The following is a 23,232-nucleotide window of genomic DNA, read 5'->3' on the forward strand; positions in this document are numbered from 1 at the left end:
TCAGAAGGAAGCTATACAAATTTTAATCATATTATTTTTAAGCAAGTTATCAACCTAACCTTAATCAGTTCAATGGACGTTATCAGATGGATGAATTCTACTAGAAAGCATTTGTTGTTTAGGATATGTGAAAGCTATACATTCCCATTGATTCCTTGCACTTCATTTACATACATTAATTCATCATTATACATCTCTTACCCTGGCTTGCAGATAGCATATGTGGTTCATGTTGCTTGCTTTTTTTTTTTTCCCCTGTGCATAACACTGTGAAGTTAGTGGCTGTATTAGTTCGAATAAACGCCTTCTCATTTCATGTTAGCTAATTACTTATGGTTTTTTGTATATCTTTCAAAATATTTTTTCTCAATTGTTTGAACATTTAATCTATAAACAGAAGGGTCAGAAAGGGCGTTTATTCTACTGTCTGCAAGTCAGGTAAGATTTTCTTCTTTGCTACCCAAAGACACACAGCTTTTCCAGGCAGCAAAAACACACACACAGAAGAACGTGTTATTTTGAAATTCATTTTTGCTTGTTCAAGAAGAAATTTCCACAGTCTGAAGAAAGAAAAGACAACGAACGATTTTCGTGTCAATCTTTTAAACAGAGCAAGGCGTTGCGTTTATTCGAACAAATATGGTGAGTGAATTACTTTTTTTTCCTGGGTGTGTGATGAAATGTTGCATGCCCATTTTTTAATTCAATATATTGCTATTTAATTTTTTCAATCAGATAGCAGACAGAGTGGGGCATGCTGTAATCCCATCTCCTTTTCTTGCAGGGCAGCACAGCAAGTTGAACCTTGAGGGACCTGAGGCAGCAGCAGTGCTGGACTGTCCCCAGAACTGCAAACCCACCTTCATGCAGGGCCTCAAATGTAGGTCTGTTTTGGAGGGGGACCCTGCTGTCTTCCAGTGCAAGCTGGTGGCATGCCCGCCACCCCACATGGCATGGTTTCACAACAACCGGCCAGTCCACCAGGACTGCCGCAAAGTGATTCGCACTGAGAGTGAGGAGCACATGCATAGTGCCAGCCTGGAGGTGCGGGATGTGCGAGAACATGATGCTGGCAGCTACAGGGTATTTGCCATTAACAGTGAGGGCTCAGCTGAATCCACTGCCTCACTGCTAGTGGCACGTAGTGGTGAGCTTCAGGGCTTGGGTTTCAGGGGGAAAGTGGAGTTGATGCAGGAGAGCTGGGAGTGCCTGCTGCAGCAGCGGCAGCAGGACCGGCTGCGGGTCGTGCTTCGCTGCACTGGTTCACCCTTTGACAAGGGGCAGGAGGCTGAGCAGCTGCTCCAGAACCTCTCCCCAGCCCAGGGCAGGGTACGAACCATCCATTTCCAGAGGTTGCCACTAGTGGGATCTCATCGTCTGAGGCCAGCATGTGGTGGGGTGCAGAGAGACACAGTGATGAATGCTGATGAGCTGTTGGATGAGGAAATCCGCTGGAAGCTGCAGCGGCTGCGGGAGGCAAAGAGGGCAGCACTGAAAAAGAAGCAGGAATCCTTCATGTCTATGACCCAGGAGGGTCCTCCTGGGAAGCTCAGCCCACCTGAGGCACCTGGCAAGGTGGATGGCTCTGAGTCCTTCAAGGTGCAGGTTATGGAAGGGTATGGCAGGCCCAAGGCAGCAGGGAAGCGATGGCAGGCACCAGGTGGGCTCCTGGAGCCCTGCCCACCTCTCTTCGTCCAGGAGGTCAAGCCCCAGGAGGCTGTTGAGGGGCACAGTGTTACCTTCTCCTGCCTCTTCCATGGCCGCCCACAGCCAACAGTTACTTGGTACAACAATGCTGAGCCTGTGGGGCGCATCCGGGGCACCGCAGTTCACACCACAGGGTGCCGCTCTACACTGACCTTCCCATCTCTGCTCCCACAGCATGGTGGCAGAGTCACCTGCGTGATCTTCAATCCACTGGGCACAGTCAGCACCTCAGCTGCACTTCATGTGAGGCGGCAGATGCCAGCCTATGACGCCATTAAGGAGAGGGAGAAAGAGGAAGAGAAGAAAGAGGAGGAAGAAAAAGAAAAGGAAGAAGAGAAGGAGGAGGAAAAAGAAGAAGAAGAAGGGGAAGAAGAGAAGGAGAAGGAGAAAGAGAAAGAAGGGGAGAAAGAGAATGAGGAGGAGGAAGAAGAGGAAGAGGAGGAAGTCAGCCTGGCCTTTGCAGTGGAGCAGGGATTGCCAAATACCATTCCAGACTCAGACCTACTGTCACTGCCTGTGGAAATCAAAATCACTGCCCCCACTCCAACACCAGAGCAAGACACAGACATGAGGGAGACCACACAGCCCTCTCCAGATCAGGCTGCACCTGCCATAAAGCACAAGTTCAAGTTTTCATTTGATGTGGGAAATGAGCCACCCCAAATTGTGGCAGAAACCCCAGCACGCATCCATTGCTATGAAGGGGAGGCAGTTGTGTTGGAGTGTGCTGTGTCTGGGCAGCCTCCACCTGCTGTGGCCTGGTCCCAGAACAGACAGAGTCTCTCTGCAAGTGAGAGGCTTATGTTTGAGGAGGGTGAGAATGGCATTCATCGCTTACACATCCGAGGGGTCTCTGTCTCAGATGCTGGGCTGTATTGTTGTGTGGCCAAGAATGTGGCTGGAACAGCCCAGACTGTCTCTGAGCTGACAGTGCAGCCTAGTGCACACAAGTTGTATAGCAAGGATGGAGGTACTGAGGAACTGGCTGGCATGAACCATACCCCGCAACTCCAAGGCCTCAAAAAACTTGGGAAGGAGGAAGAGGAACAAATCACATGCTCCAAGGAGGAAGAATCCCATCTGCCCTGGCCCTTGCAGTGGTCTCCATCTTCTGGTGAGCAGGTTGAAAAGGATTTCAGGGAAGGTAAGATGGAGGAAACAGTGGTGCTGGATATCATGGAGGTTTGTTCAAGGCAGGAAATGGGTTATACAGAAGAGTGTGTAAGGGATACAGATGATATTTCTAAGATGAGGCAGCATAGGGGAAAAGCAGTCTCTGAGGAACATGGCTTTGGAATTGATGCCACTGTCCTGCACCCAAGTATGTCAAGGGAAGAGCATGAACTTGTGGCCAAGGACTCAGGTCACTTTTCAGAGGAGCTGGAGGCTGAAGGAGACAAGCTGGCACAACATACAGACAGTCTGTCCTGGGAATTCTTGAAGTCACCATTTATGGAAGTGAAAGGGCAAATGCCTGCCTCTGAGCAGTCTGCTCTGACAAGTGAGTGTGAGGATCCAGAGTTTTTCATTCCTGTATCACCACTGGTGCAAGAGGAGAGTGACAGCTACTTGGAGGAGAGTGATGCACCTGCCTGGGAGGCAATGCCTTCTGATGGATCTCCTGTAGATGAGCCAAGTGTGCCCCACCTACAGGACAACATTACAAGCACACCCACAAAAGAGCCATTAGGCTTTTATAACTTCTGTGCAGAAGAGCAGCAGGAGGAAAAGGCTAAGGAGCAAGAGAGATCAGTAGATATTGAACAGAACATTGAGGTTGATGACCATCTTCATAAAGAAGAAATGATTGGTGCTGGGGATGCTGCACACTGGGAAATATACAATGATAGACAAGTGCTTCAGGAAGCAGAGCCTGACTACTCTTTGGATCTAATTCTTACTCCTGCTGACATAGCAAAATCAGGTCAGGATTTTACTGAGGAAGTTGAAGTTCACCCAGAAGCTCATTTCAAAGAGCAATTACTGTCATCTGAGACCGATGATACCAGTATCATATTTGATTTGAAGAAGTTTGTGGAGCCTTTCCCAGCTAAAGAATCTGTGGACACAAAACAGGCACAACCCCCTGCAGGTTTGGAGAGTGTGCAGCCGGAAGAAACTGGGCCCATCTCTCCTGTGCACAAACATGAAGTGCTTGTGGAAGAGATTTCTCTAAGTGAGGAGCTGTGTCAGATCTATAGGATGCAGCTGGAGGAGGTCAGTGCCCAGGAAGAAGCGCAGCCAACAGAAATCAGGCAGCCTCATTTGCGAATCCCCAGTGGGAACCGTGGCAGCATCGCACTATCTGCTGAAGAGAGGACTTCTGCTGAAGAAATTCATGAGTCAGAGGCAAACGTCTGTGGGGAGGATTCACTTGAGGGACAAAATCATAGTTTTCTGGTGCAGCCCACAGCAGATTTCCAAAGGACAGTACAGGAAACACGTGTGTGGGGGAGTGGGGAGAGGCTGGAGTCAACAGACACTCAGAGTGACAGCTTCATCAGTGACTTGAAAAAAGCTGCACTTGAGAGGAAACCCCAGCCTGGGCATCAAACAGAGGAGGAAGATGTCTCTGGGGTAGAAAAGATCTTTGAGAAAGTAGTGAGCAGTTCCACTTGTGAAATAGAAAGCACAAGTTATCCTGAGGGAATGCTCAGAGACATCCATCCAGAACCAAACACAACTAACGGTTTCTCCTTTGGGCAACTCCAACTTGGTTCGATAATGGATGATTCTGTGGCACAGAAGGAGCAAAGGAAGGACTGTGGGGGCAAGAAGAGGACTCCCACTAAGAAAGCCTCTGAGAACAGCTTGGATGGTGGAGGACTATGGGAAGATGTTTCTGCAGGTCCAGAGCCCAGTGCTGTTCAAGCCTCAGAGTTGGAGCCTGACTTCTCCCTGGCCAAGTATTTAAGGTCAGCAGGGATGCAGGAAGCTCCAGATGTCAAAGGCACAGCTCAAAAGAAACAGCGAGAAACCATCACTTCCCTGGAAGTGGAGGAGGTTACCTTCAGCACGGTTTATGACTATTACAACAACCAGCAGGAGCTGGCCCGGCCCTTCTCTCCTGAGTCAGAAATGTCCATAGAGCTAGAGAGTGGGAACGGAGAGGATTCACCTGATTCAGACCGCTTCTACACACCTCCCTCCTCAGTGGAGATCTTTGAAACTGCTTCATCAGCATCCTACCACACACCACTCAGCACACCTGAGCGCTATTCCACTCCATCTGAGGGCTCAGAGTATGGCACACCACCTGAGCACTACTCTACACCATCTGATGGATCAGAGTACAGCATGCCACCTGAGCACTACTCCACACCATCTGAGGGATCAGAGTACAACACACCACCTGAGCACTACTCCACACCCTCTGAAGGTTCAAAGTGCAACACACCCTCTGAGCGCTACTTCACACCCTTCGAGGGACCTAGCTCTGCATTAGGGGACAGAACACCACCAGAGCGTTACCGGACACCCACTGGAGAGTATATGGATGCCCTGGCAATGTTTACTCCCTGTGAGGAAAGCTGTCAGACTCCAGACCACTCATGGGCTGAGGTGTTTAGGACCCCCCGTGAAGCCCTGGAGCCATCAGGCAATGAGATGCCACCTGCGTTCCTCAAGGCATTGAGCAGGAGGAGGCTGTACAAGGGCAGCACACTCAGTTTTGTGGCTGAGGTGGTGGGTGTGCCTGATCCAGGGGTGAAGTGGTATCATAATAAATCTCTTCTGGAGATGGATAAGAGAGTGCGGATAGAGAAGGATGGGAACAAGTGCATGCTGGAGATCACTGAGATCCAGAAAAACGATGAAGGACAGTATCTGTGCCATGCAGTGAACATTGTCGGGGAAGCTAAAAGCATTGCCCAGGTGGAAGTTTTGTCTGAAGATGGGCGATCACTAGCACTGCCACCCCCTGTGACCCACCAGCATGTTATACACTTTGACCTGGAGCGAAACACATCCTCACGGTCACCTTCACCACAGGAAATCCTTCTGGAAGTGGAGCTGGATGAAAATGAGGTGAAGGAGTTTGAGAAGCAGGTCAAAATCATAACTAGTCCTGAGTTTAGCCCAGATAAGAAGAGCATGGTGGTTTCCCTGGATGTCCTTCCACTTGCCCTGTTGGAACAAGTTTCAGGCTTGGCCTCAGAGGAGAGTGAGGATGTGAAAATTGATTTCCAAGTGACAGAAATGCCTCCCCGCTTTGCTGTGCCCTTTGCAGATGTGGAAGTTACAGAAAGCTCAGAGGTAGCCTTTGAGTGTGTGGTAACAGGTACTCCTGTCCCAGTAGTGCAGTGGTTTAAAGGTGACACCTGTGTGACACCCGCCTCAGGGAAGTATGTTGTGAGTCAGAAAGAGGGACTTCACAGTTTGAAGGTCCTTAATGTAGGTTCTTCTGATGGTGGCTGGTATCACTGCCGGGCGATCAATAGGCTGGGAGAAGCAATGTGTAAAGGCTCCCTCATAGTCAGAGCTCAGCGGGGAGCAAGTGCTAAGTTAAGCAGTGAGGCAGACATGAGCAGTGAACCAGAGAGGCCCCAGAAGTGTGACTTGCTTATGAGTAAGACTGTGTCCCCAGGCAACTGGTCAGAAGTAGAGCTAGAATTTAAACCACACATGGAGAACTCGGAGAGAGCAATACAGCTGCTTGCAGTGACTGAACAAGAGCAAGAGGTGGAAGGGCAGAAATATGTCGATATTAGTTTTGATGTGTTTGGAGAGCCATCCCAAGAAGAACAGATTGAGTTTAAAGCAGAGGACTCAGAGAGCTGCAGCTTTGAGTTTCAGGCCACAGAAACCCCTCCCAAATTTCTGAGGCTCATTTCTGACTACAGTACATTTGTAGGTGCCTCAGCTTGTTTCCAGTGTCTTGTGACTGGTTCCCCTTACCCGAGCGTTCATTGGTACAAGGATGAGATGTTGTTGGAAGGAGACAGGTACTGTGTGCAGGAAGAGCAGGGGGGTTCTCATAGCCTAACTATTGAAAATTTGATGCAAAGTGACAGTGGGAAGTACAAATGTATAGCTACTAACAGGGCAGGAACTGCTGAGACTTGTGCAGTGTTAACGTTATACTAAATGTCCATAACATAGAGTCTCTTCTGAAACACTAAATGTTATATACTGTCGTTCACTACAGGTAAAAATGTAACAATCATTTTAGGGGCATTGTTTTTCGTCTCTTTAGGGGTGAAATTCACTCCACATGGGCATGTTTCTATCTCATTTAAATTTACTTTCACTGTGAAATTTAAGTGAGATTTATGGTGTGCATAAGTTTTATGCACACTTTCTGTACTGAGGTGCATTTCAGATTCCTCCCAAGCTCCTTACTCATTCTTGTAAAGATAATTTAATTGACGTTCATATATATAGGAATCATTTGTATAGTGTACATATCCCTGTGTGTCTGTAGCCATGCAATTATTATTTTACATAGGCTAGAAATCACCTAAAAATGCTAAATTTACCTTTTTCTTGGAATCTAACAGTATGGAATACTGACTTAGGCTTATGGCTTACTTTTTAGTTTGGACATAATTCCATGAAAGAACTCCTTAAACTGGTATTTCCCCTTCTCACAATGTTGTGTCAGAAAATGTGAGTCTCTCTGATTCAAATCCTGTGTCTACAGTTTCTGTCATTGCAAAACTCTTACATCCATTGGTCTCACTCTGTTGACTTAATTAAAAAAATAAATCATAGGATTCCATGAGTCAAATAAAGTATTCTGTTGCAAAGAAAAGTGATACAATGGAAAGAGAATAGAAGTTTTGCTTTAGTAGAGACTGGACAGGATTTTTACTCTATTACCAAGTAATAAACATAAAAATCTATTTTGTACTGTATCTTTAAAAGTTAAAGAGAAAGGAGAGGGAGCTTAATAAATCGATGTAACTGTAAATTCATTAACATATTTTTTTTGTCCCCATATTCCAGTGTCATTCATAGGAAATACATAGTAGTAAAAAAAAGTAAGAGATTTTTTTATGCAGTATTCTTGTTTCACATTAGAACTAAATCTCTACAAATTCTTTTTTTTCCTTTCTTTTTTTTTTATTAGTAAAAGTTAGGTATGCTATGTTTCAATATGACCAGAAATAAATAGAATACATTCAATTGTTACCTCTGGCATTTTCTCAGCATAAAAGATTTTTACATTGATGTTCTCAGTTTGAGTATATATTTTTGTATTTAAAACTAATATTTAGGAGGAGGAATCAGCAGTAGCTGACATAATTAAATCAAAACTAAAGTAATCTGTCTTACATAAGCAATGATAAATTGATTAAGCAAGTATGTTAAAGGTATAAAAGTTATTAATTAATATTTATCAGAAGTTAAATAACTGTAATGCATGTGCCAGCTTTCCAGTTGCCTATATGCCAAAGTGAAACCCTAAACAACCCTTAGCAAAAATTACTTTTACTTTAATTATTTGTTTATGATGTTCATCACATTATTTACAAATTGCTGTCTGTTGCCTTGCAAACCTCTTTAAGGAGAATGGTGATTTTAAGTGTGAGAGAACTATTACTATAGTACAGCCAGCTATGTTTATGCATGTTCTTGTTTCTGAGTTTGACATATCCTCACAATGAGGTCAGTATGCCTCAAAAACTCAGTCTTTTAAGATAATCTCATCACTTACTCAGGATAGTCATTTTTGTTCAAAAGATTCACTTTGCCCAATTGTGCTGCCCAGTATAAACTCAACTTGTAGGAGAGGCAACTTCTAATGACCCAGTATGTGACTGGAGTGGTTAGGTTAATACCATTGTGTCACTTCGGTTTCTTCCCAGTCATGACCCCATAATCAATATTTAAGTATGTTGTTAATAGGTGGAGATAATTTTATTTTTTTTTTAGGTAACATTGGTAGGAAAGAGAAGTGGGAGTGTCTGACCCAACATTGTGATTGGAGTTAATTGCTTCTTCATCTGTCCATTCCGTGTGCAGATGTGTAACACTAACTGATTCATTAGGCAGCAGAGGTCCCTAGGGAAGTTGGCATGAATTGTTCTATGCTATGCATTAGCTGTGACATGAGTCTTTTAGGTACAAAGTCAATGAGGCCAGAAAGCCTTTGGTTAGGCCCTAAGCAATTATGACCTGTGTTTAATTTGCACATAAATTAACTGATTTTTTCAGTAGAAATAGGTCTGCTTCAAAGCCTTGTATCCAAACAGGTCCAAGTTCGTAATCACATCTGAAATATATGGCCAGGCATATTTATCTCTATCTGTGCAGCAGTGTTTGTGTTTTTTTGTAAGTTTAAAAGTCTGATTTTAAGTTTCATACATTGGCCAGGAGCACAGTGTTGTGCTTGTGAAGATAGAAAGCCTGACCTAAGATACAACAGTATAAATCTGGAATAATTCTAGTTTAAATAAACTTCCTCTGGGGCAATTGGTATAGCTTTAAGCTATGTTTGATCACCAACCTTCAAAATGTTTTGCTTTCAAAGGAGCTAAAAATATCACAATTTTATTGTCAGGTTTAATGTCTTCAATTTTACAAGTCATGTATCTTTAAAAAAAAAAAAAGAATGAATTATGTTTGTTTGTCACCAATGTGTAAATGTTAGCATGTATGGCTAATTTGTGAAATAAATATGTAAAATATTTAAGTCCGTCGCTTCTTGTACTTTATTCATTTCACAGACATAGCTACAATATAAAATAATCTGTATTTTTTGTCATAAATATGACAAACATGAACACAAAAAAGTGCATTAATTTGTACTCCACTCCTGTATATAATGCCTTCTCATGTCTGTTATCGTAAGTTCCCTTCTGCAATTTTTATACTTTCTTATGGGCCCCATTTCAATTGATCATCCTCAAGTTCACTAGCACATTGTATTTCTGAGGAAGCTGCTCTACTGGTTTAATGAGGCTGTTAGTTAATACTAAGGGATAGATGTAATTTTCTTTTTTTTTTTCCCGAAGTGTCTCTTCTGTGCAGGTGATCACTGTACGCACTGTGTTATGTCAAGTACACTATGATGTTTGTAGAAAGATTAATAATTGCTAAAACCAATGAGAAATAATTGGGTATGGCATATTCTGTTCTTCTCCATAGCTGTGAGGACAACAGGATTTGATTTCCAAAGGTTTTATTTGCATTGTGCTTTTCCTGGATAGCTTGTTTTGTTCCTGGAAATCTCAGAATTCACTGATGTTTCTAGTGTCTAGGATCTGCAGAGGACAGACAACATGTTCTTTCCATGATGTCTGTTTCCTCACATTTCAAAATCACCATTAGAACAAAGCGGTTCATCATATAACTGTCCAAGTTCACAAAGGCAAGAAGAAAAACCTTGAAGTGCTCTAATGTATTTTTCTTGGGTCTAACAATGGTTTTAATATGCAGGATAGTGCTAGGGAGGAGTTTAAAAGCAGAAAGGAAAAGCAATGACATTAAATCAAGAATGTAAACTCATGGTTTTAGTAATAATGGTGTTGTAAGTGCAAGGGTCTACTGATTTAAAAAAAAAAGGGGGGGGGGGGGGGCGTGGGGGGCAGGAAAAGCTGGTAAGGGAGTGGAAATATCTTGTGTTAGACAAAAAATAGAGTTGAAAGTAGTGAAGTAACTGCACCAGAAGGAAGTCTGGTGTGCTGTAAAGTTTGTCATATTTTTCCAAAACTAAATCTAACAATCTGTTTTTTCTTGGTGTTTTAAATTAAACCAGAGCCTTAGCACTGTTCTCCTGTACTTGTTTGTATGACTGCACATATAAGTATCTACAGCACATACCACTTTAATTATATTTTTGAAATGCATCAATGTTGTGCAACTGTTACTTGCAGCATACATTGAATACCACAAGAGGTTATGACTAACCCATACTGTGATGTTAGGTTTAAAGAGATGCCCATGTTGATCAAGATAGCAAGTTCATAAGTAACCTAACAGCACACTGTGTGTGGTTATTTATGGTAAGTGCATATTTAACAGAAGGAGGACCTTCTGTTCATGTTCATTGTTACCTGCTGCACAGGAGATTGTTACCTGCTGTGGAGAAAACCTCCACATATACAAAAACAGTTGCACTAACAGAGTTGTATATTACTCTTTGCTGTTTATTGCTGCCTTCAAGTGGTCACTTCAACATTCTAGTAAAACTAAACATATTTTTTTTCCCATACAGACTTCTCTAGTTCTCTTACTGTGCCTTCTGAGGAGGGAAGAAGTGAAGGCTACAGCAGCAGCCTTCAGTTGCCTGATAGAGAAAAAACACTTGAATTTGAGCCTGAAAAAACAGTTTATTCCAGCCAAACAAAGATGAAAATGGAGGAGGGGGGCAGTGCACCTGTTTTCCTCAAACAGGTCTCAGATGTTGAAGTCTGGCAGGGAGATGTAGCTAGGCTTTCTGTTACTGTTACTGGAAGTCCCACACCCAAAATCTTGTGGTTTTTCAGTGATGTCAAGTTAACCCCATCCTCAGACTGTAAGTTAGTGTTTGCTGGAAATGACCACAGTCTCATCCTCCCATATGTGGGCATGCAGGATGAGGGCAAGTACACGTGCATGGCCAGCAATGTACATGGTGAGGCTGCATGCAGTGCCCACCTCCATGTGAGGCAGCGGGTACCTGGGGCTCCTTGTTTTGCCAGGGCACCAGACAGTGTGCAGTGTGCACCAGGCTTCACCGCTGTCTTTGAGTACACCGTGGCTGGGGAGCCATGCCCTGATGTGGAATGGTTCAAGGGGACCGAGCGGCTTTTCTCTGATGCACGTCATTCTGTGTCTCACAACCCTGATGGCTCGGGCTCCCTGACGGTGTGGGAGTGCATGGAGGAGGACACTGGTCTTTACACATGCAGGGCAGTGAGCACCTTGGGTGAGGCTGCATGCTCCATTGAGCTCCTTGTGCTGCCCAAGGAACATGCCGTGTGTAGGCAGAGCCCAGCCTTGCAGCACTCTGCAGTGGCAGAAGACCAAAGCCCCCTCTCCTATGAGGAGGCCAGCGAGCTTCCCACTGTGAAAGAAGCACTCAGTCTTGAGGCCGTGAGGGAGCCCGGGGCTTTCTTCCAGCTCCAAGTAAGCCAGGTGGAGCACATGCTGCCCAAGGAGGACATCTTGCCTAGCCTGCCACCAGCCTGCCTCGCTGTGCAGAGTGTTGAAGGGATGCTGGCCCAGGCAGCCACAACACAAGAGAACAGCAGACTTCGGGCAGAGTCACTGCAAAACCTTCCTACTGGCCCCCAAGGTGCAGTGCCTGGAGCAGCAATTGAAACACAACTGCCAGGCTGCCTTGGGACTGTGGCTGCACAGATGCTCTTGCCCAAAGAGCGAGTCATCCCTGAGGAGGAGGAGCAGATGGCTGTCCTGGAGACAGAAGTTTCCCAAGCCCTTCTGCAGGTGTCAAGCACCACTGAGAGTTATGCCATAGATGGTGACCACTTAAAAGTCCTAGATGGCTTCCAGGCAATGAAAGGTGAGCTAAAGGCTGAACCCGGATTTCCTTCTGAATTGGCCTGCACTGGGAGTCAAGCTGTTCCCTTGGAGAACATTTCTGCCCTGGAAACAGCAGAGGAAGATTTTGCTGCAAGAATTTGTGAGGGACAGGCTATAAGATTTCCCTTACTGCTAGAAGAAAAACAGCCATTGGAGGAAGAACATGTTGTCAATCTTGCCAGCCCACTTAGGCAGTGTCCAAGGGTAGAGAGACAACCACGTGAAACAATGTACACTCACCAGCTCCAGGCAAGCCAAGTCCTTACCAAAGAGAGCCAGCTCACTGATCAAGTTCCCAAGAGCTGCAACCTCGACATAAAGTCCCAAATTAGAGATGCACTAAAAGCTGCAGTTGTAAGTGAGCAAAATGTCTTATTTACAGAATGGTTGGCTGATAAAGAAAGCATTGAAGTACAGACAATAAAAATCACCAAGGAACATAAACACACCTGGTGCACCTATGTTGTGACCACAGGAGGACTCACTCCCGCAGAAGTCCCAATCTCCCTGGCAGAAGTCAGCATTCAGACAGCAGACCAGAAAAAAGTCTTGAAGGAGGCTTTCTATTCTCTTATTTATGAAGAAAAACATCTCTTAACAGATGAAAAATCCAAAGCATTGCCAGTCCATCCCCATTCACTTAACTCAGGGAAATCCTGTGATGAAACCTCTGAGCTGGAGCCCCAGCAGGCTGAGAGAACTATGGAGGCAGAAATACCCCTGGAGCAGCCTTTGCATGCAAAAGTAATCAATACTGTGACTGAACACGGTCAAATCAAGGATGTAGGGGCAGCTGCATCCACTGCTGATGTAGCCTATGCAGGTGTTCCTGTTGAGAAACCCACAGAAGTACTGAAAAGGAAGGAGAAAAGGGAAGAAATATGTGAGCAAGAGGGCAAAGGGGGTCTGGAAAATAAAGGTGGGAGTCTAGAGGATGAGCTGGGCAAAGAGAATTACCCTATTATACGCAGCAAACTGGTCAACACTACTGTGGAAGAAGGGGAGACTGTCAATCTAGTGTCTGTCATAACAAATGTCAGAGAGGTGAATTGGTACTTTGAGGGTAAACTGGTGTCTTCAGGCAACAAATTCAAGTGTTTGCAGGATCAAGACACATACACACTAGTAATCAGCCAAGTGTGTGGGGACATCCACCAAGGAGAATACACATGTGAGGCACTGAATCAAGGTGGAAAAAGAGCAACAACAGCAAAAGTCACAGTTGTTAAAAGAGGTTGGATAATGGGGATAAAATTCTGCCTTTCTAATACACGGTTGTGCTAATGAAACTGCCCTACTCTGTCTATCTGGATACAGATACAATACTAATATAATCACAACACTAATGACAGGGTCCCCTTTCTCCCTGGATTTATGGTCTCCTTTTACCACATTGCAGTCTCTTACTCCTGCATCACACAAGCAAGATCAGGACAAGTTATACTGCAGTCCTGACTGCTTCATCCCATGATGAAGTTCAGCTATACTTGCCACTCTTCTCACTGCTGCATCCAGTCTTCAGAGTCATTGCACTGTTTCAGCACAATTTCTTAACCACACCACCATTTCTCACAGCTCTAAGATAGTGTGTATATGTTTATATTGCAATATTACCACATTGCTATTAAACATTAGTTTTCCAGTTTCACCACTGTTTTCTGATGTCATTAAGCACCATGACACTGTCTGTCCACAGTTTTTCTCCTTTACAATCACTTAATGTGGATTGCAAATAAATAATCTGTTTTGTTTCAGTTAGTCACTTCACTGTTACTTTCTAGAATGCCAGTATGCATGGCTTTGAATTACTCTCTGCTTCTGATTTCAGTTGCACCAATCCTGAGAAGAAGGCTTGAGTCTCTGGAGGTGGCCGTAAACCACGTGGCCAAGTTTACCTGTGAGGTAGAGACTGCTCCCAATGTCAGATTCCAGTGGTACAAAGCTGGCCGAGAGATATATGATGGGGACAAGTATTCCATTCACACCTCCAACTACCTTTCTACACTGGAGATTCTGAGGCCTCAGGTTGTTGACTATGGAGAGTATAGCTGTAAGGCCTCCAACCAGCATGGCAGTGTAAGCTCTACAGCCCTTTTAACGGTAACTGGTAAGTACAAAGTCAAAAGCACTTCTTCAAAAAATGTCTTGGTATATTGTAATGCTTTCTGTGGGGTACCTACAAACATTTGTGGTAGTGCTATTGATTGTCATTGTTATACATAATCCATACCTAATTTTGATAAGTACAAGCACAGAGAAGGAATAATTTTTGAAAATGCTGCTTTTAGGTGGTTTTTTTTGTACATAGTATGAAAAGTTTCAGGAGGGAAGAAAAATGGGATAAAGAGACTGGGAAGAACTATGTTGTCTATAGAATGGGATTGCTTTGTGAAAACATTCTTGAAGAGAGTTTATTGTACTTACAGACAACAAGCAAATGTGCAGTTTTAAATCTGATTTATTTGGTGTAGTAATCACTGGGCAATTACCCTACAATCTTACATTTATTCTTCAGCTATACTTGTGAGGCAGGCTGTGTGGCGATGCTTACCTAAAATCTGTGTGCCAGAGGAAACTCTGTGTGATGGGGGAATAGATCATCTTAAACAAACAAAAGACAGTTCAAAAGTATTTCATTTTAAAAAACTTTTTTTTTTTGTCTATTGATAACTATGCAATTATCTTCCTTTTTTTCTTCCTTTTTTTTTTTCTTTTAAATATCTTGTGGACCTTTGTGGGTGCATTTTTTTTTCATTCCTATTTTTCTTTTTGTGGGAAGAGTCTTTATGTAGTCTTTGCTAAGTGCCAGATGCTACAGACTAAAGAAGGATACTCAAACTGTGCAACATATGCAAACTTGTCTATCTTAAGGGAATCATGCACAAACATGTCACTCCTGGGAAAGGAAATTCTGTCTTTTGCTTTATTTTCCTTTGGCTTGTGCATTGTTCTAGAGTCAAAATGCCTTCAAGCTCTAGAGCAATATACAGACCCAAGAAGTACAAAACAAAAAGCCAAAATTCGTAATCTTTAACATCTCTTTTCTCCTTCACTGCTCTGGCCTCTTTTGCTTAAGAGTGTCTAAAAACAAACTGCCCCCTCCTGCTCTCTGTCCTTGGGAAACTTGGAGAAACAGCATAAGCTCTATTCTCCACCTCCGGATAACAATGAACCCCTTTATTTTGCAGAAGCACTTCCACCAACATTTCTTACCAGACCCGAATCTATCACCACTTTTGTGGGCAAAAGCGCCAAGTTCCTGTGTACTGTTTCGGGCACTCCAGTCATTGAAGTCGCCTGGCAGAAAGATGGCACGACCATTTCACCTTCGGACCACCACAAGATCTCCAAAGTGGAAAATAAGCATGTCTTAGAAATTTCCCTTCTCACCACCAGTGACAGAGGGGTTTATACTTGCAAAGCTTCCAACAAGTTTGGGGCTGACATTTGCCAGGCTGAAATGGTCATTATAGACAAGCCGCACTTTATTAAAGTTTTGCAGTCAGTGCAGTCAGCAGTCAATAAAAAAATACGTCTTGAATGCCAGGTAGATGAAGACAGGAAAGTAACAGTAGGATGGACAAAAGATGGAAACAAAATCCCTCCAGGCAAAGATTATAAGATTTACTTTGAAGACAAAATAGCCTCGCTTGAGATTCCTCTGGCTAAACTCAAGGATTCGGGCCATTACGTATGCACTGTCTCAAATGAGGCAGGAAGCAGCTCCTCTTCTGCCAGTGTCACAGTCCGAGGTAAGATTGTCCTAGGTACTGTTTACCTTTGCTCTTCTTCGGTTTCTGCTTTTTTCTTTTGCAGGTGAAGTCTTCTCTGGGGTGAAATCACACTGTGAAGTCTTCTGAAATCTTCCATCAGCTCCATTCACCTCTTGCTTTTTACCCAACTATCTTCCAAAGCACTGTGTATTGCTTCAATATTTCTTTTGTTAGCCACATCCAAGAGTCACTCCTGCATGTAGGGGAGAGATGGTGGGAGGGGGCAAGAGAGACCACAAGAACTGCAGCTCAGCAAATATTATGCTGATCTTTTCTAAAGTCATGTTTTGTTCTTTCACTAGGAACCAATGTCTTTAAGGCTTTGTATTTCAGACTGCTTTTCTTTCCCTCTTCTTTTTCCCCTTTTCCATTTTCTTCTTCTCTACTCGCTCCCTTCCCTTCCCTTCCCTTCCCTTCCCTTCCCTTCCCTTCCCTTCCCTTCCCTTCCCTTCCCTTCCCTTCCCTTCCCTTCCCTTCCCTTCCCTTCCCTTCCCTTCCCTTCCCTTCCCTTCCCTTCCCTTCCCTTCCCTTCCCTTCCCTTCCCTTCCCTTCCCTTCCCTTCCCTTCCCTTCCCTTCCCTTCCCTTCCCTTCCCTTCCCTTCCCTTCCCTTCCCTTCCCTTCCCTTCCCTTCCCTTCCCTTCCCTTCCCTTCCCTTCCCTTCCCTTCCCTTCCCTTCCCTTCCCTTCCCTTCCCTTCCCTTCCCTTCCCTTCCCTTCCCTTCCCTTCCCTTCCCTTCCCTTCCCTTCCCTTCCGTTTTCTTCCCATTTTTAGAACCACCATCTTTTGTGAAGAAGGTCGATCCGTCTTACTTACTGACCCCAGGTGACTCTGCACGCCTTCAATGCAAAGTCAAAGGGTCTCCTGAAATCCAAGTTACTTGGTTCAAGGACAATAAGGAAATCCGTGAAACCAACACACACAAGATGTCTTTTACCAATTCTGTGGCTGTGTTAGATATTTTGGAGATGAAAGTTGATGACAGCGGAAGCTACTCATGTGAAGCTGTAAATGAGGTTGGAAGTGACAGCTGCACCACAGAAGTAGTTGTCAAAGGTCTGTTCTTCCTGCTACTTACTGCCAGTCACACTCTTGAGGAAAAAGCTTTTTTTTTTTTTTTTTCCTGGGCAATTAATTCTTTCTTGCTGCTTTTATAGAGCCTCCATCTTTCATCCGAACACTCGAACCAGCAGAGGTAGTGAAGGGAACGAACGCCGTTCTTCAGTGTGAGGTTGCTGGCACTGGACCATTTGAGATTAGTTGGTACAAAGACAAGAAACAGATTCGCAGTAGTAAAAAATACAGGCTGACCTCTCAGAAAGCTGTTATTTCCCTGGAGGTGTCATCATTTAATAGTGCGGATGTTGGTGAATATGAGTGTGTGATAGCTAACGAAGTTGGAAAGTGCATTTGCAGTGCAACATACATCTTGAAAGGTCAGTGGGAGAGAGAACACTCCACTTACTGCAGGGAACCTCTTATTTCTTATATTTTCTCTGAATTTCTGCGTAGCTAGGGTGGTTGGGGATGGAGGGTATCTTCTCTTAAAAAAATTGTATATATCTTAACTCTTACTTGGCATCAAACCCATTAATTTGAAGAACGTTGGGCTTAAAGAAGTATTATTCTTATGCTTAAAAGCATTACTCTTTTAGCTGAATAGTGCAGCTCTTCCCTTTTCCTGCTCTTTAGCTGAATTGTGCCATGTACTGTGTACATTGTCTCATAAAACTATCTTTTGAGCATTAGATTTCATGAAAAAGTGTCATAGCAGATGCATATTTCTTTATGTCTCTTTTCTTTGAACTAGAACCACCATCTTTCGTTAAAAAAATCGAAAATGTGACAGCTCTGGCTGGAGACAATATTATGTTACAGGCTGTGGTGAAAGGGTCAGAACCTATTTCTGTGATGTGGATGAAAGGCAAAGACATTATTCAAGATGATAACAAAGTGAGAGTGACATTTGACCATGGGCTAGCAACACTGCAAATTACTGGTGTCCAGCTGAGCTCTGGTGGTAAATACACCTGTGTAGCTGAGAACGATGCAGGAAGTCAGTCTTGCTTTGGTGAACTAGCAGTTAAAGGTCAGTGGAGGAGTGCTGCGACTTCTGCATTGTCTCCCACCTAAGAAGAGCAATTTACTTTTGTTCTTAACACTGATTGTTTAATTCTGTTGTAGAACCTGCCAAAATCATTGAAAAATCCGAAGTGATTCAGGTGACAGCAGGGGATCCAGCCATTTTGGAGTACATTGTCACAGGCACTCCAGAGTTGAAAACCAAATGGTTCAAAGATGGAAAGCCACTACCTGCCAGCAAAAAATACAGGATCAGCTTTAAAAATAACATTGCCCAGCTCAAGTTTTATGCCACCGAAATGCAGGACAGTGGAGAGTACACCTTTGAGATATCCAATGATGTGGGGACCAGCTCTTTTACTACCAGCTTTACGGTGCTAGGTCGGTACTGACCCTTGGCAAAGAGGCCTGTTATTCTGCCCTGAGCCCAGCAGAGCCAGAAGCAGAACTGTATTCTCTTTTGCTCATGTGTTGGTTTATTTATTTTTTTTTCATACCCAACAGATCGCACTCTCCCTCCCTTCTTTACCAAACCACTGAAGAATATTGACAGCATCATTAACACCTCATGCCATCTAGACTGCAAAATTTCTGGCTCTCTTCCAATGACCGTCTCTTGGTTTAAGCAGGACACTGAAATCACTTCAAGTGCCAAGTACACAATACACTTTGCAGAAGGCTCTGCATCTTTGGAAATAAAACACCTAGATGCAAGTGATGCTGGAGTTTACATTTGCAGAGCCACAAACTCTGCTGGTAGCAAGGACAGCAGTAGTACTTTGTTTATAAAAGGTTTGGCAATGTTTCAAAATTCTTGCTCTTTTTTTTATTATGATTTTCTTGTGATAATACTTTTCTTCCCCACAGTGCAAGCTGTGTGTCTTATTCTTGGCAATTGTTTCCTTTCAATGCAATCTAGAACCACCCAGCTTCATTGTAGAACCGGAGTCTCAAGATGTGCTGCCAGCATCAACTGTACGTTTCAAGGGCACATTTAAAGGCACAACACCACTGACAGTGAAATGGTTTAAAGGTGATACTGAGCTGGTGACAGGAGGAGCCTGCTATATTATGACAGAGGCACTAGCAAGTTACTTGGAGCTTTACGCAGTCAAACCAAATGACTCGGGAAAATATATCTGCAAAGTCTCCAATGTAGCTGGTTCAGTAACATGCAGTGCAAACTTGTTTGTAAAAGGTTTGCATTCTTACTCTCTTTTTAACTTTCAGCTACTGGATTGACCCAGTGGCACTTTTTGCTGCCTTGTTGATACTGAAAGCTTTTCTTAAATCCACAGAACCTGCTGCCTTCAAGGAGAAGCTAGAGCCAACTCACCTGGTCAAGAAAGGCGGATATGCTGAGCTGACCTGTAAAGTCACTGGCACTCCTGAGATTAAAATCACGTGGTTCAAGGATGACAGGGAACTGAAAGAGAGTGACAAACACAGGATGTCTTTTACAAAATCTTTGGCAATACTCCATCTTTCAGAAGTTGAGACTGAAGACAGTGGGGAATATATTTGTGAAGCCAAAAATGATGCTGGGAAAGATACTTGCAGTAGTGTTGTTACAATCAAAGGTGTGTGTGACTTCCGACCACTCAACCAGTTTTTCTCTTTAAACTCAGTGCAACTTTCCAGGCTTCCAAAGTGTGATTAATGCAAATTACACTCTCTCTTTCGCACTGTAGAGTCACCTTATTTTAGCAAGGAGTTTCAATCCATGGAAGTCTTGAAGGATTCTGATGTGGTTTTGGAGTGTGAGGTGCTTGGCACACCTCCCTTTGAAGTGTTTTGGGTGAAGGATGATAAGCCTGTGCGGAGCAGTAAGAAGCACAGAATAAGCACTGAGAAATCTTTGATTAGCCTCCATATCTTCAGGTTTGATGCTTCTGATGTTGGAGAGTATCAGTGTAGAGTAACAAATGATGTTGGAAGCTGCCTCTGCAGTTCAGAGGTCACACTGAAAGGTTAGTGCAAGGTGGAGAATGCCACTAGCATGATCTTATGCTGGTGTGGGTTTCATGCCACATGGTCATGTACCAAACCTGTACTTACTTAGCCACTTTCTTCCTGCTAGAACCCCCACAGTTTTTGAAGAGGATAGAAAACATTAGCTCCCTTCGAGGAGGCACAGTCGTGTTTCAGGCTGCTGTTAAAGGCTCTTTGCCCATCACTGTATCCTGGCTGAAAGACAATGATGAAGTGATTGAAGACAATAATATCAAAATGACCTTTGTGAACAACATTGCCACTCTTCTGGTGAGGTCTATTGAACTGAAACATGATGGAAAATATTTCTGTCAAGCTAAAAATGAGGCAGGAATTCAGAGGTGCTCTGCTCTGCTGACTGTCAAAGGTTAGTCCTACACTGAGTGCTGGCAGTGATCTCAGACAGTTCTCTTGTTGTTGTTTTTTTTTTGGTTGGTTTGGTTTGGTTTGGTTTTACAGATGCCCCTAACTCCCTTCTCTGTATCTCTGTTTAAAACAGAGCCTGCTACAATCACGGACAAGGCTGTGTCCATAGATGTGACTGAGGGAGACCCAGCAACATTGCAATGTAAATTTTCGGGAACAAAAGACATTACAGCCAAATGGTTCAAAGATGGCAAGGAACTGACTTTAGGCCCAAAATATAAGATCAGTGTTACAGATACCGTCTCAGTCCTAAAGGTGCTCCATGCGGAAAAGAAAGATAGTGGAGAGTATGTATTTGAGGTTCACAATGATGTTGGGAGCAGTAGATGTTCTGCCAGCATCAATGTCCTAGGTGTGTATGAGCTGTCTTTTAGTATTTGTTTTTACTTACGATCTCTTCTCCTGACTTTGTGTCTACTACAATCATGGTTGAATTCCATATTTTGTCTTTTTACTCTGTCTTGGATAGATCTCATTATACCACCTAAGTTCACCAAAAAGCTCAAGAAAATGGACAGCATTAAGGGGTCTTTTGTTCACCTGGAATGCATAGTGTCTGGTTCACATCCTATAAGTATCCAGTGGTACAAGGATGGCCAAGAAATAACAGCAAGTGAAAAGCACAAATACTCTTTCCATGATAACACCGCCTTTCTGGAAATCAATAAACTGGAAGGCACAGACAGTGGCTCTTACACCTGTGAAGCAACAAATAAGGCAGGAAGCAACCAATGCAGTGGGTTCTTAACAGTGAAAGGTTTGAAATTCTTCTTCTCTTGTGTTAGGTCGCTTATTCATAATTTGGGAATTCACCTATCCTTGAGTAATCCTCTTTCTTCTTTTTAACATGTTATAGAACCGCCATATTTTGTGGAAAAGCCCCAGTCCCAAGAGGTTGTGCCCCATGCTAGGGTTCAGTTCAAAGCAATGGTGAAAGGCTCTACTCCTCTGCAGATAAAGTGGTTTAAAGACAGCCAAGAGCTCCTTTCTGGAGCCAATCGCTCTGTTTGGAAGGATGACACATCTAGTGTGCTGGAGCTCTTCTCAGCAAGGATGTCTGACTCCGGGAACTACACTTGTCAGATAAGCAATGATGTGGGGACTGCCACTTGCAAAGCAGCTCTGTTTGTAAAAGGTGTGAAGCCCAGTGTTCTCATTGTTGTGTTTCTGATTTTTCTATGCAATCTGGGGGGAGGAGGTAGGAAATACTTCTATTTCCACAAACTACCATGAATATTATAAAGCCTCACTTTTTCTTCTATCTTCTAGAGCCTCCAAGGTTTGTTCAGATGCCTACTCCTGTAGTAGCTTTGCGTGAAGGACAGTCCACCACTTTTGAGTGCCAGATAGTAGGCACACCAGAGATCCATGTCGCATGGTACCTTGATGGGAATGAAGTGACTGATGGAGCTAAGTATGGCATCTCTTTCATAGATGGTCTAGCCACTTTGAAAGTCACTCAAGCCAGAGTATCGGATAGTGGTATTTATGTCTGTGAAGCCCACAATGATGCAGGTAGTGAGAGCTGCAGCATCGAGTTGAAAGTAAAAGGTTGGTCTTGAACATTTTTCACCACCCAGCTATGCCATGTAGTTGGGGTGATGGAATAAAGGAGACCTCTTCTTCCCTAATAACCATCAAGGTTACTATCTACTTTTCCCTTATTCTTCTTTGTAGAGCCTCCAACGTTTGTTCGGGAGTTGAGACCTACCGAGGTAGTAAAGGGATTGGAGGCCACACTCGAGTGTGAGGTGACTGGTACGCCTCCATTTGAGGTGAAGTGGCTGAAGAACAATAAGGAGATGTTCAGCAGCAAGAAATATGCCATCTCCACCAAAGAATCAATATTTACCCTTAATGTGACCAACTGTGATGTCTCAGATGTTGGTGAATATCAATGCATTATATCAAATGAAGGTGGGAGTTGTTCTTGTAGTACAAGGCTCAGCTTGAAAGGTCAGTCACTAAGAAACATACCCCAAACATTGTATCCCCCAGATGAAATGTAGTGACTAGGATGACCTTATATGATCTCTTTTCCCTCTTCCCTTTCCATGACTTCTCTTCTAAACAAACAAAACCTCACACCACAGAACCACCATCTTTTGTCAAGAAGCTGGAGAATGTCACTAGCGTTTTGAAAGGCACTGCATTCTTCCAGTGCGTTGTAGCAGGTGCTCAACCCTTATCTGTGTCATGGATAAAAGATGAGAAAATACTGGAAGATGATGATTACCACCATATTACCTTTGAGAACAAAGTGGCTACACTGAAACTTACCAATGTTGACCTCAGCCACAGAGGGAGATACACCTGCCAGGCAAAGAACGAGTCTGGAGTGGAGAAGTGCTTTGGTTTGCTTTTTGTGCAAGGTGTGTAGAAGTTGTGCCCCTTCAAGCTCATCCTGGATGAGTGCTTCGGAAGTCAGTCACCTCTCTGTAGCTAACTACCATTTTTATACACTTTGTACCCCAGAGCCTGCACGGATCACAGAAAAGGCTAAATCACTTAAAGTCACTGAAAGAGACCCCGTAACTTTGGAGTGTACTGTGGAGGGGACACCAGAACTCCGAATAAGATGGTACAAAGACGGCAAACAGCTTCTGCCCAGTAGATACTACACAATGAGCTTTGAAAACAATGTGGCCAGTTTCAGGATTGAACCTGTATCAAAGGAGGATAGTGGTACATACAGTTTTAAGGTTGAAAATGACTTTGGAAGTAGCACCTGTGAAGCTGTCCTGACTGTGTTAGGTTTGTATTTGGCAAATTCGTGAAGCCAGC

The 23,232-nt window shown here is 43.7% G+C and overlaps 1 protein-coding gene across 1 annotated transcript in view; it reads left to right on the plus strand.

The window, feature by feature from the left end:
- The window catches only part of TTN (titin), a 244,079-nt gene that overhangs the window by 40,175 nt on the left and 180,672 nt on the right, over positions 1–23,232 (plus strand). The window contains exons 45-62 of the mRNA XM_080599478.1: positions 14,006–14,284; positions 15,366–15,929; positions 16,723–17,004; positions 17,106–17,384; positions 17,759–18,037; positions 18,133–18,411; positions 18,535–18,822; positions 18,950–19,228; positions 19,329–19,610; positions 19,722–20,000; positions 20,111–20,389; positions 20,522–20,800; positions 20,918–21,205; positions 21,305–21,583; positions 21,718–21,999; positions 22,126–22,404; positions 22,542–22,820; positions 22,924–23,202. Coding sequence (XP_080455604.1) covers positions 14,006–14,284; positions 15,366–15,929; positions 16,723–17,004; positions 17,106–17,384; positions 17,759–18,037; positions 18,133–18,411; positions 18,535–18,822; positions 18,950–19,228; positions 19,329–19,610; positions 19,722–20,000; positions 20,111–20,389; positions 20,522–20,800; positions 20,918–21,205; positions 21,305–21,583; positions 21,718–21,999; positions 22,126–22,404; positions 22,542–22,820; positions 22,924–23,202 — 5,334 coding nt within the window. The remainder of the gene's footprint in view (positions 1–14,005; positions 14,285–15,365; positions 15,930–16,722; positions 17,005–17,105; positions 17,385–17,758; positions 18,038–18,132; positions 18,412–18,534; positions 18,823–18,949; positions 19,229–19,328; positions 19,611–19,721; positions 20,001–20,110; positions 20,390–20,521; positions 20,801–20,917; positions 21,206–21,304; positions 21,584–21,717; positions 22,000–22,125; positions 22,405–22,541; positions 22,821–22,923; positions 23,203–23,232) is intronic.

This window comes from Anser brachyrhynchus (assembly GCF_964034855.1).
Source record: "Anser brachyrhynchus genome assembly, chromosome: 7".
NCBI lineage: Eukaryota > Metazoa > Chordata > Aves > Anseriformes > Anatidae > Anser > Anser brachyrhynchus.